The 14748-nt window shown below is 50.9% G+C and overlaps 1 protein-coding gene across 3 annotated transcripts in view; it reads right to left on the bottom strand.

The window, feature by feature from the left end:
- Positions 1-2099: 2099 nt before the first annotated feature.
- Positions 2100-14748, bottom strand: part of KLHL13 (kelch like family member 13) — a 97632-nt gene continuing 84983 nt past the window's right edge. For all 3 annotated transcript variants that reach the window (XM_054388457.1, XM_054388456.1, XM_054388455.1), the window contains exons 6-7: positions 11136-11249; positions 2100-3065 (exon numbers count right to left, since the gene is read on the bottom strand). In XM_054388457.1, coding sequence (XP_054244432.1) covers positions 2578-3065; positions 11136-11249 — 602 coding nt within the window. In that variant the 3' untranslated portion in view covers positions 2100-2577. The remainder of the gene's footprint in view (positions 3066-11135; positions 11250-14748) is intronic.

Here is a 14748-nt window from a genome sequence, read left to right as displayed (position 1 = left end):
ACCTTTCTTGCTGCACCCCAGGATCCCATTGTCTCTCTTGGCCACCAGGGCACATTGCTGTCCCATGCAGAACTTGCTGTCCACCAGCACTCCAAGATCTTTCTCTGTGGAGCTGCTCTCCAGCAGGGCAGCCTCTACCCTGTCCTGGTGCCTGCTGCTGTTCCTCCCCAGGTGCAGGACCCTGCACTTGTCCTTGTTGATCTCCATGAGGTTTGTCTGCAGCCAGCTCTCAGCCTGTTCAGCTCTCCTTGGATGGCAGCACAGCCTGAGGGGTGTCAGCCAACCCCCCCCTCACTCCCCAGGTTTTGTCCCATCAGTGAACCCTCACTCCAGGTCATTGATAAAGACACAAGGCAGAGGAAGAGAAGCAAAGAGCTGAATGAGGTAGCTTAGACTGAAGGAGTGCAGTTTAAAGTTTTATTGAACAAAAACAAAACAAAACAAAACCAAAACAAAACAAAACAAAAAAACCCAAAACAAATAGAAGGTCAAAGGTGGTAGTCCCAAATTCACTGAGCAAAAGCAGCTCTCTGGCTGAAGCTGCACTTTGTGCTAAATAACTTTATCAACTGAGACTCTACAGAGGACACATTATGCAAGTTATCTGGAGAGCAAAGGAGGACACAAAAAAAGGTAGATTAGATTAGATTTGATCTGATGGAATGGTTTGGTCAAATTGAGTGGCTGATGTTAAATGTTTCTAGCCCTTATCTACCTTATCTTCAGTACAGGCATCCCACAGAAGGCAGCCCTGAATTCCCACTGCTTCATGGTGTGTGGGTGTCTCTGCTCCCATGGAAGCTAATTCCTGGATTAAAAAAAGGAAAACCCCAACCAAATTCAACCAAATTCAACCACTGCACTGAATTCCCACTGCTTCATGGTGTGAGTTTGCTCCCATGGAAGCCAATCTCTGGATTAAAAAAGCAAAACCCCAACCAAATTCAACCACTGCACTGAATTCCCACTGCTTCATGGTGTGAATTTGCTCCCATGGAAGCTAATTCCTGGATTAAAAAAAGGAAAACCCCAACCAAATTCAACCACTGCACTGAATTCCCACTGCTTCATGGTGTGAGTTTGCTCCCATGGAAGCCAGTCTCTGGATTAAAAAAGCAAAACCCCAACCAAATTCAACCACTGCACTGAATTCCCACTGGTTCATGGTTTGAGTTTGCTCCCATGGAAGCTAACTCCTGGATTAAAAAGAGCAAAAGCCAGCCAGATTAAACCACTGCACTGAATTCCCACTACTTCATGGTGTGAGTTTGCTCCCATGGAGGCCAATTCCTGGATTAAAAAGAGCAAAAACCCAACCAAATTAAACCCTCCCTCCCCCCTCCAGTATTTTAAATCTTCTCTTTGAGGCATCACTCAACTGCCCAAGGAAAACCCACCCAACCAACCCACCCAACCAAAACATTTGATGTAGGGTTATAAAAACCTCCCAGCCTCTGCAAGGTTCACTTCTTGTACAGTGCTAATGTAACTGTCAAGTGATTGGAATTTCTCCCCTCTGCCTGGGGGAACTTTCAGCTTGCTCTGAAAGCACCCCAGGAAGGCAAGGATGGGCAAAAGAGAGATGTCCAAAAGACTCTGTGAAAAAGAGGGAGGTAGCTCAGGCCCCCTTGGGGGCAACTCTACTCTTCACAGCAGTGTGGTCTACCTCCCCTTGCCATGGGTGGGTCAAAAACAGGAAAGGAAAAGGGATTTCAGCTCTGAGCTTTAGTTGACAAGGCTGTGTCCAAAGCCTTCAGGTTTGCCTGGTGGGGCTGCCAAATGCAAGCTAAGAGGTGACCTTAAGAGCCACTCCACAGCAGGGAGAACAGACCCAGCTCAGACAGGTCACAGACAGCATCTTCCCACCTGGCTCAGGGGAGCACACCTGGTTTGCTTAACCACTGGACAAACATTCTAGGCCAAACAGACAGCACAAACAATGGCAAAGTCTTGGTTGCTCTGGGTTTGGGTTGGGGTTGTTTTGGGGTGTTTTTTTTTGTCCTTTTGTTGTTTTGTTGGTTTTTTTTCCTCACAGTAATTGTATGAAATGCTGTAGGCTAAGCCTACCAAGAAACTACTGAAGGGAAAAAAAAGAAAAAAAAAAGAGACTTCCATGATGCAGTGCAGAGGTGTTTGGTGTTCCTACAACAACCTCAGCAGTCCAGGGGTGGTGTTCCTACAACCTCAGTAGTCCTGGGGTGGTGTTCCTAAAACCTCAGCAGTCCAGGGGTGGTGTTCCTACAACCTCAGTAGTCCTGGGGTGGTGTTCCTAAAACCTCAGCAGTTCAGGGGTGGTGTTCCTACAACCTCAGTAGTCCTGGGGTGGTGTTCCTAAAACCTCAGCAGTTCAGGGGTGGTGTTGCTACAACCACAGGAGTCCAGGGGTGGTGTTGCCACTACCTCAGCAGTCCAGGGGTGGTGTTGCCAGGAGCTCAGCAGTCCAGGGGTGGTGTTGGTACAACCACAGGAGTCCAGGGGTGGTGTTGCCAGGAGCTCAGCAGTCCAGGGGTGGTGTTGGTACAACCACAGGAGTCCAGGGGTGGTGTTGCCAGGAGCTCAGCAGTCCAGGGGTGGTGTCTAAGGCGCGGAGAGAGGAGACTCTCGCGACGGGGAGCCTGTGCTGTCCTCCGGGGGGAAGACGGTGAGCGTGCAGGCCCGGATGCCCCCCAGGGACTCTGGCAGGTCAAAGACTTTGTGCCACTCATCTTTCTCTGGGTCATACTTCTGCACTATCTCCACCATGCAGCGATTGTTCCAGGAGTAGCCTCCCACCACGTAGATCTTGTTCTCGAAGACGGCCACCCCCACGTCGCTCTGCCCGCGCAGCATGGCGGCGATGGGAGTCCACTGGTCGAGGGTTGGGGAGTAATATTCACAGCTTAGGACATCATCATAATCACTGGTTCCTCTGAAGTGATTGCCTCCAATCACATACAGCTTGTCTCCCACTGTGCACATGCAGTGCAGGCCTCTCACCGTCGTCATGGGAGCTTTTTGAGTCCATTTGTCCGTGTCGGGGTCAAAGCACATCAGCTCCTTCTGGAAAGTGTCATGGGTGATCCCCCCTGGAGGAAGAAAACACATCTCAGAGGGGTGCTCAGCAGCACAGCCAGCAGAGAGCCACAGCAAACAGACACTGCAGTGAGCAAGGCCACCTCCCCTAGAAGCCCTCAGAGTGCTGTCACAGATGGACTCCATTTCGAGTGACTTCTCGAGGCACCTTGGGGCTTTAAATCTGAGTATGGACAGAAGTCATCTGAGTATGGAGAGAAACCACCTGAACACAGACAGAAGCTACATAAGTATGGACAGAAACCACCCCAACATGGACAGAAGTCATCTGAGTGTGGACAGAAACCACCCCAGCATGGACAGAAGTCATCTGAATACAGACAGAAGCCACCCCAACATGGACAGAAGTCACCTGAGTATGGACAGAAACCACCCCAGCATGGACAGAAGTCATCTGAGTATGGACAGAAACCACCCCAGCATGGACAGAAGCTACCTGAGTATGGACAGAAACCACCCCAGCATGGACAGAAATCATCTGAGTATGGACAGAAACCACCCCAGCATGGACAGAAGTCATCTGAGTATGGACAGAAACCACCCCAGCATGGACAGAAGTCATCTGAGTATGGACAGAAACCACCCCAACATGGACAGAAGTCATCTTAGTGTGGACAGAAACCACCCCAGCATGGACAGAAGTCATCTGAGTATGGACAGAAACCACCCCAACATGGACAGAAGTCATCTTAGTGTGGACAGAAACCACCCCAGCATGGACAGAAGTCATCTGAGTATGGACAGAAACCACCCCAGCATGGACAGAAGTCATCTGAGTGTCGACAGAAACCACCTGAACATAGACAGAAGTCATCTGAGTATGGACAGAAACCACCCCAGCATGGACAGAAGTCATCTGAGTATGGACAGAAACCACCCCAGCATGGACAGAAGTCATCTGAGTGTCGACAGAAACCACCCCAGCATGGACAGAAGTCATCTGAGTATGGACAGAAACCACCCCAGCATGGACAGAAGCTACCTGAGTATGGACAGAAACCAGCCCAGCATGGACAGAAGCTACCTGAGTATGGACAGAAACCACCCCAACATGGACAGAAGTCATCTGAGTATGGACAGAAACCACCCCAGCATGGACAGAAGTCATCTGAGTATGGACAGAAACCAGCCCAGCATGGACAGAAGTCATCTGAGTATGGACAGAAACCACCCCAGCATGGACAGAAGTCATCTGAGTATGGACAGAAACCACCCCAACATGGACAGAAGCTACTTGAGTATGGACAGAAACCACCCCAACATGGACAGAAGTCATCTGAGTATGGACAGAAACCACCCCAGCATGGACAGAAGTCATCTGAGTGTCGACAGAAACCACCCCAGCATGGACAGAAGTCATCTGAGTATGGACAGAAACCACCTGAACATAGACAGAAGTCATCTGAGTGTGGGCAGAAACCACCCCAACATGGACAGAAGCTACCTGAGTATGGACAGAAACCACCTGCATATGGATAGAAACCACCTAAGAATGGATAGAAGCCACCTGAGTATGGACAGAAGCTACCTGAGTAGGGACAGAAACCACCTGAGTATGGAGAGAAGTCATCTGAGTGTGGACAGAAACCACCTGAACATGGACAGAAGCTACCTGAGTAAGGACAGAAACCACCTGAACATGGACAGAAGTCATCTGAATATGGCTAAAAACCACCTGAATAAGGACAGAAGTCATCTGAACATGGACAGAAGCCATCTGAGTATGGACAGAAGCCATCTAAATATGGACAGAAGTCATCTGAATATGGATGGAAGCCACCTGAACATGGACAGAAGCCACCTGAGTATGGACAAAGGCTACCTGAGTATGGACAGAAGTCACCTGAGTGTGGACAGAAGCCACCTGAATATGGACAGAAGTCATCTGAATATGGAGAAAAACCCTCTGAATGTGGACAGAAACCACCTGAATATGGACAGAAGTCATCTGAATATGGACAGAAACTACCTGAATATGGACAAAAGCTACCTGAGTATGGACAGAAGTCACCTGAATATGGATAGAAACCACCTGAATATGGACAGAAAACATCTGAACATGGACAGAAGTCATCTGAATATGGACAGAAGCCACCTGAACATAGACAGAAAACACCTGAGTATGGACAGAAACCCTCTGAATACGGAGAGAAGCCACCTGAGTATGGACAGAAGCTACCAGAGTATGGAGAGGAGCCACCTGAACATGGAGAGGAGCCACCTCTCCCACAGTGCCTCATCACATCTGCTTTTTGGCAGATCCAAAGAACAACCAAATTGTGTCTGTGGTTCATTTTGGCAATAAGGTTTCTTTGTTCAGGTTTCTGCTTCTGTTTCTCAGCACCAAGAAACCAGGAGCCCATTGCCCTGTCAGATTTTCCATCCCATACTATTGTCTTTCAAGCGGTCCTACCCCCAGAGCAGAATTTGCTTCAGAAAAATTTTTTCCTCAACTTGAAGTGAAGAGAGAGAGGACACAGAGATTTCAAACATGCAAAATATTCCAACAGCTGCCTAGGGCACTCTTTATCTTTGCAACTTAGAATCACAGAATCCTAGAATCAGTCAGGGTTGGAAGGGACCACAAGGCTCATCCAGTTCCAACCTCCCTGCCATGGGCAGGGACACCTCACACTACATCAGGCTGCCCAGAGCCTCATCCAGCCTGGCTGCAAACACCTCCAGGGATGGGGCCTCAACCACCTCCCTGCACAACCCATTCCAGGCTCTCACCACTCTCATGGGGAAGAACTTCTTCCTCACGTCCAGTCTCAATCTCCCCACTTCCAGCTTTGTTCCATTCCCCCCAGTCCTGTCACTACCTGATAGCCTAAAAAGTCCCTCCCCAGCTTTCTTGGAGCCCCCTTCATACTGGAAAGCCACAAGAAGGTCTCCTCAGAGCCTTCTCTTCTCCAGACTGAACAGCCCCAACTCTTTCAGTCTGTCCTCATAGGAGAGGTGCTCCAGCCCTCTGCTCATCCTGGTGGCCCTTCTCTGGACACCTTCCACATGTCCAGATCCCTCTTGTAACAGAGGCTCCAGAACTGGATGCAGTACTCCAGGTGGGGTCTCAGCAGAGCTGAGCAGAGGGGGAGAATCACCTCCCTTGGCCTGCTGGCCACACTTCTCTTGATGCAGCCCAGGCTCTGCTTGGCTCTCTGGGCTGCAAGTGCACATTGACAGCTCCTGTTGAGCTTCTCATCTCCCAGCACCCCCAAGTCCCTCTCCTCAGGGCTACTTTCCAGCCAGTCACTGACCATGGCTGCCTGAAAAAGCAGTTGGAGAGGTTTCAGGAGAAATCAGAGGGCAATTTCCCATCAGTGGATGCAATGTTCCACCTTTCCACAAGGTCACCAGGCATGTCAGGAAGCAGTCACACCAATTTCAGACACTGTAGGCTTATTAGCCATGGTTTAAAGACCATGAGGCAACTCTACCTGAGGTGCTAAAAACCATGCAGAGAGCAGGCTGCTGCTGAGCAGCCTCCTGCTGCACTGCCCACACTGAGCCATCATGCCTGGGAGGGGAGCAGGCAGAGGTGGCTTGGTGACACAGGCTCAGAGGATGCTAGGGGTTGGAAGGGACCTCACCAAGTCCAACCCCCCTGCCAGAGCAGGACCAGAGAATCCAGCACAGGTCACACAGGAACACTTCCAGACAAGGCTGGAAAGGCTCCAGAGAAGGAGACTCCACAACCTCTCTGGGCAGCCTGCTCCAGGGCTCTGGGACCCTCCCAGTGCAGAAGTTCCTCCTCATGGTGAGGTGGAACCTCCTGTGCTGCAGTTTCCATCCATTGCCCCTTGTCCTATCCCAGGGCACAACTGAGCAGAGCCTGTCCCTGTCCCCTCCCTCCTGACCCCCAGCCCTCAGCTATTGATAGACATTGATCAGATCCCTCTCAGCCTTCTCCTCTCCAGACTAAACAGCCCCAGGGCTCTCAGCCTCTCCTCCCCAGGCAGTGCTCCAGGCCCTTCAGCATCCTTGGAGCCCTCCCTTGGACTCTCTCCAGCAGATCCCTGTCCCTCTGGAACTGGGGAGCCCAGAACTGGATGCAATATTCCAGCTGAGGCATCACTAGGGCAGAGTAGAGGGGGAAGAGAACCTCCCTGGCTCTGCTGGACACACTCCTCTGAATGCCCCCCAGGACCCCACTGTATCCTGTCCCCATCATGTGCAAGAAACCCTTCAGCTGGACAGAAGAATCAAATACAAACAGGACTGTCCAGCCCTGATGCTTCAGGAGAGCCACAGCAGTGGCAGTGCCTGGGAGCCTGTCAGAGAGAAAAGGTTTGAATGGCAAAGGATTCACTCTTCACATTTTCAACCCCGAAAGTGCCTAGACTCAGGGGGACAGAAGAGGTTTTAAAGGCAAATGAATCAATCTTCACAGTTTTAACCCCAAAAAGAGCCTAGAGTCTAGGGGAACAGAAGAGGTTTTAAAGAAAAAGGAATCAATCTTCACATTTTTAACCCCAAAAGCATCCAGAGTCAGGGGAACAGAAAAGGTTTTAAAGGTAAAGGAATAAATCTTCACATTTTCAGCCCCAAAAGTGCCTAGACTCAAGTGGGACAGAAGAGGCTTGAAAGACAAAGTAATCTGTCTTCACATTTTCAATCCCAAAAGTCTCTAGATTCAGGGGGACAGAAGAGTTTTTAAAGACAAAGGAATCTATCTTCACATTTTCAACCCCAAAAGTCTCTAGATTCAGGGGGATATTTGAGAGGACAGGTGGAAAAGAAAAATCAGTGGGGAACTGTGGCAGTGTGAGGGCAATGGGTGCCTTCAAGAGAGCCACAGAGTGTCCAGCCCAGTGAGTGGACATGGGAAATGATATCCTTCTTCCCCAAAATCCTGCATCCCTCTCAATCTGGCTGCAAAGCCTGACTCTTCCTCTTTTCCTCCCTCTCTTCTCCCTGGGTGCAGTGAGCTCCCTTCTCTGGTGTGTGGGGAAGGCTGGCTCCAGTCTTATCTGCAGCCTTCAAGGCCTGACAAATTTTCCTGCACAATTGTGCCTGTTGGAGCCTACTATGGAAGGGGAAGGGGGGGGGAGAAGAGCCCTGGGGCTTATGGTAAAGCCCAGGTGGGAGGAAGGAAGAGCATTGGGGTATTGGTCTGAACTGGGGTGGCCTGGTGTAAAGGGAGTTGTGTGTGAAGTTTTGGCTTTGCTGTGGATTTCTTTCTATCTTATATGCTTGCACAGATCACACAATGTTAGAGGTTGGAAGGGACCTCCAGAGATCATCAGGTCCAACCCCCCTGCCAGAGCATCACCACCCAGGGTAGTCCATACAGGAATGCATCCAGGTGGGGTTGGAAAGTCTCCAGGGAAGAGACTCCACAACCTCTCTGGCAGCCTGCTCCAGGCCTCCAACACCCTCACACCAAAGAAGTTTCTCCTTCTATGTTCAAGTTTGAACCTGTTGTTCCTTGGCTTATCACTGTGCACCACCCAAAAGAGCCTGGCCCCCTCCCCTTGACCCCCACCCCTCAGCTATTGATAGACATTGATCAGATCCCTCTCAGCCTTCTCTTCTCCACACTAAACAGCCCCAGGGCTCTCAGTCTCTCTTCACAGGGGAGATGCTCAAGTCCCCTAAGCATCCTCCTGGCTCTCCCTTGGACTCTCTCCAGCAGGTCTCTGTCTCTCTTGAACTGGGGAGCCCAGCCCTGGACACAGGATTGCAGCTGTGGTCTCAGCAGGGCACAGTAGAGGGCATCTTGTCCAACCCCCCGCAGGCAGCAGGGACACCTCCAGCTAGAGCAGGCTGCACAGGGACACAGCCAGGCTCAGCTTGAATGTCTCCAGGGATGGAGCCTCAACCACCTCCCTGGGCAGCCTGTGCCAGTGTCTCACCAGCCTCACTGTGCACAACTCCCTCCTGGTGTCCAACCTGACTCTGCCCACCACCATGGAACTCTGGCATTGCAGTCTGGGAACAACCTTTCCATTGAAACCTTCCATCACTACCCAACCTAGCTGTGTCAGTGTTATTCTTTTGCCCCTTCTGGAGCAGTAGAGCAATCTGTCTACTCATGAAACAGAAACACACTGCACCTACATGAACCCAGAGAGGAGGGAGCAGACACAGGGGCCACCTGCAGCAAAGCAAGCAGCAGGGGCAAAATAGTGCAAGTGGCATCACCATGAGTAGAAGCAGGATCCCAGGATGTTAGGGGTTGGAAGGGACCTCTGGAGATCTTCTAGTCCAACCCCCCTGCCAGAGCAGGACCAGAGAATCCAGCACAGGTCACACAGGAACACTTCCAGACAAGGCTGGAAAGGCTTCAGAGAAGGAGACTCCACAACCTCTCTGGGCAGCCTGCTCCAGGGCTCTGGGACCCTCCCAGTGCAGAAGTTCCTCCTCATGTGGAGGTAACATCCTGTGATCCACCACAGGAAAAGAACAAGCTGCAGCTTACACTCAATTTTAAACCAAACCCCTCCAAATCTGCCACTACAAGGCCCCTGGCTCCAAATACTTTGAGGATCAGCCTGCTCCAATGCAGTTCTTTACAGCTAAGCAACCTCATCCCACCTCCTGTCCTGAATTTCAGCTTAGTCCTTAGAGGCTAACCCTTAAAATCCCAGTAGGAGAACAGACAGAGGTCTGTGAGCCCTGCCAGCTTGAATCTTCTCCTAGAATTGAGCAGAAATAGGGTTTTCAGAAAACTTATTGCTCCCAGTCTGGTAAAATCTGGGGTGAAATTTTGATCTCAGTGACACCAAGGAGAGAGCACACTGCCAATGAAAGGGACAGAGCCCATTTGTACACTGTGAATAATATGAAGGCTTCTCCCTTCCTCCAGTGGCTCAAGCAAGGCAGAAGATCTTCTGTAAAGAATTCAGTGCTCTCCAGAAGAGGATCTGCTGAGTGCTTACTGCTACAGAAATCTATAGAGGTAGTGTGGCCACAGAAAAAAATGGATTCTGACTGATAAAGTGAGGAACTGCTCTGGAACTCAGAGCTCTCACTTGCTGTGGCCACACAAAAATGGATTCTGACTGATAAAGTGAAGAACTGCTCTGGGACTCACAGCTCTCACTTGCTGTGGCCACACAAAACTGAATTCTAGTTGATAAAGTGAGGAACTGCTCTGGGACTCAGAGCTCTCACTTGCTGTGGCCACACAAAAATGGATTCTGACTGATAAAGTGAGGAACTGCTCTGGGACTCAGAGCTCTCACTTGTCATGGCAATGCACAGCATCAGCTGAAGGAACTGCCCCAGACCCTGCAGCACAGAGCCTTTTGGACTGGCTTCATAGCAAACTGCATCACAGCTTAACCACAGCAAAGCTGCCCCAAGCAGAGCCTGGTTTGTATTGCCTCCCACTGAAGGAGGCAAAGTGAGCTCACAGGCTCAGAGGATGTTAGGGGTTGGAAGAGACCTCTGGAAATCAAGTCCAACCCCCCTGCCAGAGCAGGAGCAGAGAATCCAGCACAGGTCACACAGGAACACATCCAGACAGGGCTGCAAAGGCTCCAGAGGAGACTCCACAACCTCTCTGGGCAGACTGCTCCAGGGCTCTGGGACCCTCCCAGTGCAGAAGTTCCTCCTCATGTGGAGGTGGAACCTCCTGTGCTGCAGTTTCCATCCATTGCCCCTTGTCCTATCCCAGGGCACAACTGAGCAGAGCCTGGCCCTGTCCCCTCCCTCCTGACCCCCAGCCCTCAGCTATTGATAGACATTGATCAGATCCCTCTCAGCCTTCTCCTCTCCAGACTAAACAGCCCCAGGGCTCTCAGCCTCTCCTCACCAGGCAGTGCTCCAGGCCCTTCAGCATCCTTGGAGCCCTCCCTTGGACTCTCTCCAGCAGATCCCTGTCCCTCTGGAACTGGGGAGCCCAGAACTGGATGCAATATTGCAGGTGAGGTCTCAGCAGGGCTCTGCTGGACACTCTCCTCTGAATGCCCCCCAGGACCCCTTTGCCCTTCTTGGCCCCCAGGGCACACTGCTGACCCATGCAGGACTTGCTGCCCACCAGCACTCCCAGGCCCTTCTCCTTGGGGCTGCTCTCAGCAGATGCCCTCCCAGCCCAGAAGAGGGGAGGAAGTCTTTACCTGAGATGTACATCAGTCCCCCATAGACAGTCCCAGCGTGGCCGTAGTGAGGTTCGTTCATTTTGGCGACGTAGCTCCACTCGTTCATCCTGGGGTTGTAGCATTCCACAGTGGCTGTTTGGGACAAAGGAGAAGACAGCCATGGTGAGACTGGCACAGCAGGCTGCTTTGCACTCCAGCTGCAGTGGCAGCAATATGTTCACAAACAGAGGAAGAACCAAGGAGAAACGTTATTGAGCTGAGAAGGAGTGGAGGGAGTTTCAGGAGACAGCACAGAAAAACCTCAGGTTTGTGCCAGAGGAGCAAAAAGGAACAAAAATCCTTCTGGTATCCACTTGGCTCATTCCCATTGCTGTGTGACACACAATCTGTCCTGGCTCAGGATCACCTCAGAGGTACAGCTGAGGGCATCAGAGAAAACAGCAACCAAGCTGGGTGAATGGGTCACACAATCCCAGACTGCCAGGTGGGAAGGGACCCCAAGGATCCTCTGCTCCAACCTTTCTGGGTGACAGTGCAGTTGCCATGAGCTGGCTCAGCACCCTGGCAAGCTGAGTCTCAAACTGCCCAGTGCAGGGCACTCCACTGCTGCCCTTGGGAGATGATTCCAGGCTCTGACTGTGCTCATGGCAAACATTTTCTCCTGCAGTCCAAAGGGAATGTCCCCAGCAGTAACTTGTCCCCATCCCCCTTGTCTGTTCCATGGCACTCCTTGTACAAAGGGAGTCTCCATCCTGCTGGCAGCCACCCTTCATGTCCTGGTCCATGGGGATAAGGTCTCCTCTAAGCCTTCTCTTCTCAAGGCTGAATTTAGCTTTTCCACCCTTTCTTTACCCTTCTTCCCTCTTTTACAGCTCCCTTCAGTGTCTGCTGTTGAGAGACAGGGAACAAACTTAAACCTAGCACAGGGAGGAAGACATCTGGCAACCAGAACAGAGCCAGCACTGTCCCCCCCATGCAGAAAATCAGGCTAGGCTTTCTTCTTGGCACTTTGCATTGAAATGCTCCTAAGCCCTCAGAAGGGGGAGAGAACTCTTGACTAGTTTTCTGTTACAGAATCGCAGAGTCATAGAATGGTTTGGGTTGGAAGGGACCTCAAGGATCATCCAGTTCCAACCCCCCTGCCACGGGCAGGGACACCTCCCCCCAGCCCAGCTTGCTCAAGGGCTCCATCTGTAATCTTGCAGTGCTTCATGAAGTTCTCACACAGAGCAGCACATGCAAGTGACTCATTCAGGCAGCTCAGGAAAGCCAAGCTTGGAAAAAACAGAAGAGGAAACCATCAGTGAACCCCAGAGAGAAGCAGAGCCTGTGTGGAGGGACAGCTCCCTTTGTGAGCTCTCTGCACACATCAGACATCACGGAGCTTAGTGCTGAGATAAAAAGAAATCCCCAGGAAGAAAGCATTTCTGAGAAGGGATTCTCTCTTCCAAGTGGGATGGAAGGGACATGGGGTTGCAGCAAAAAAAAAGGGCTGAGCAATAAGAACAGAAAGAGAAAACAGATTTAATAATGGATCTGAGGAAGCTCTAGAGATTGGCAACTTCAATGTGACCAGAGGGGTGAGGGATCCTGGAAAGCCCTGCAGTACAGGCAGCTCACAATGAACACAGCAATTATCAACAGTTCTGTTCTCTTACAGGCAAATTAAAAATCATTTTCAATAATTAAGATTAAGGAAGGATATTCTCATGCTTGTTACACAACCCAAAAGCACTGAAGAGAGATGTTTATGAGCTAGGAGTGTAAAACTGAATGGCTTGGAAAGTAGCATTTCATCTGCTCTAGAGCAAGCTTTCATTCATAGGATGTTAGAATGATTTAGGTTGGAAGGGACCTCAAAGCTCATCCAGTCCCAACCCCCTGCCAGGGGCAGGGACACCTCCCCCCAGCCCAGCTTGCTCAAGGCCTCATCCAGCCTGGACTTGAACACCTCCAGGGAGGAGGCAGCCACAGCCTCCCTGGGCAACCTGTGCCAGTCTCTCCCCAACCTCACTGCAAAGAATATCTTCCTCCTCTCCACTCTCAATCTCCCCTCTCCCAGCTCAAAGCCATTGTCCCTCATCCTGGCACTCCCAGCCCTTGTCACAAGTCCCTCCTGTAGATATAAATCTGCATAAGGAAAGGCACAAAAAGACATTCCAGCATTCTTCTACCATGAGAGTTTGTTTAAGTCAGGCTTGAGTTTTATTTTTAATGAAGTAAAAAATCATAGAATTGTTTCAGTTGCAAGAGACCTCCAGGATCACCCAGTCCAACCAGCAACCCAACCCCACCATGGCCACAAAACCATGGCCTCAAGTGCCACGGCCACACCATTCCTGAGCACCTTCAGGGATGGGGACTCCACCACCTCCCTGGGCAGCCTCTTCCAATCCCTGACTACTCCTGCACCAAAGACATTTTTCCTCATCTCCAACCTAACTCTCCCCTGGCACAGTTTCAGGCCATTTCCTCTCCTGCTATCACCTGATCCTAGGGAGAAGAGCCCAACCCCCACCTCACTCCAACCTCCTTTTAGGGAGCTGTAGAGAGCAATGAGTTCTCAGGTCTGCAGTGTGCATTTCTTACTGCATTCAACTGGAGGAATTCCATGTTGGAAAAGAAGTAACAGCTGGATTTTCAGCTGTGCATGTTGACAAATCACCACCCTCAGCCTCTTCTCCACACTGAACACCCCCAGCTCCCTCAGCTGCTCCTCCCCAGCCCTGTTCTCCAGACCCTTCCCCAGCTTTGTTGCCCTTCTCTGGCCCTGCTCCAGCTCCTCAATGTCCTTCTTGGAGTGAGGAGCCCAAAACTGAACCCAGGACTCATGGTATGTCCACACCAGTTCTGAGTCCAGGGGGACAATCCCTGCCCTGCTCCTGCTGGCCACACCACTGCTGATCCAGGCCAGGCTGCTGGTGGCCTTCTCAGCCTCCTTTAAAATGTTCAGTGTTTTGCCCTCTTGGGTATCCTGCAGGCTTTGTCCATCCAGCAATGACTGATCCAGCTATAAAGCCAGAGACAGGCTCTTGCCCAAACAGAGGCACAAAGAATGGATGCCACAAAACTCCATCTATGCTTACATCTAGGAGCTGTACTCCTGGCTGCTGCCATCTGACACCAGATGCAGTGTTTGCCCAGTCCCTAGGTAAACCTTTGCTCTTGCTTGGATAAATGTTGAATCCATGTGGAGACTGCTTGCTAAAAAGGGAAACTCCATTCTGCCTCTGCTCTATTTAGCAACTGAAAGAAATTAAAACAAAACAAAACAAACAAACAAACAAACAAAAAAAAACAACCAAAGAGAAATTTCCAGAGCAGAGAAAAACAGGTCTGATGTGCAAGTAATTACAGCTGGCCCAGTTCTGCCCTGACAGCAGGGCCCTCCCAACCTGCTGCTCACTGCTGTGCTGCACCAAAAATCAGCATTCCATTGGCTTTCACAAGAACAAAAGGATTCTCCTTCCTGCTGTGCTTCACTCCTTGCCAAGGTGAAGAACTTACACTTCTGATACACCCTAAGGAGGGAAAGAGCAGAGCATGGGATGGAGTACCTGAAGGGGCTCCAGGAGAGCTGGGGAGGGACTTTGGACAAGAGCTGGGAGTGCCAGGATGAGGGAGAATGGCT

This window comes from Indicator indicator, chromosome 17 (genome assembly GCF_027791375.1).
Source record: "Indicator indicator isolate 239-I01 chromosome 17, UM_Iind_1.1, whole genome shotgun sequence".
Lineage (NCBI taxonomy): Eukaryota > Metazoa > Chordata > Aves > Piciformes > Indicatoridae > Indicator > Indicator indicator.
This window is presented reverse-complemented; position numbering and strand designations above follow the sequence as displayed.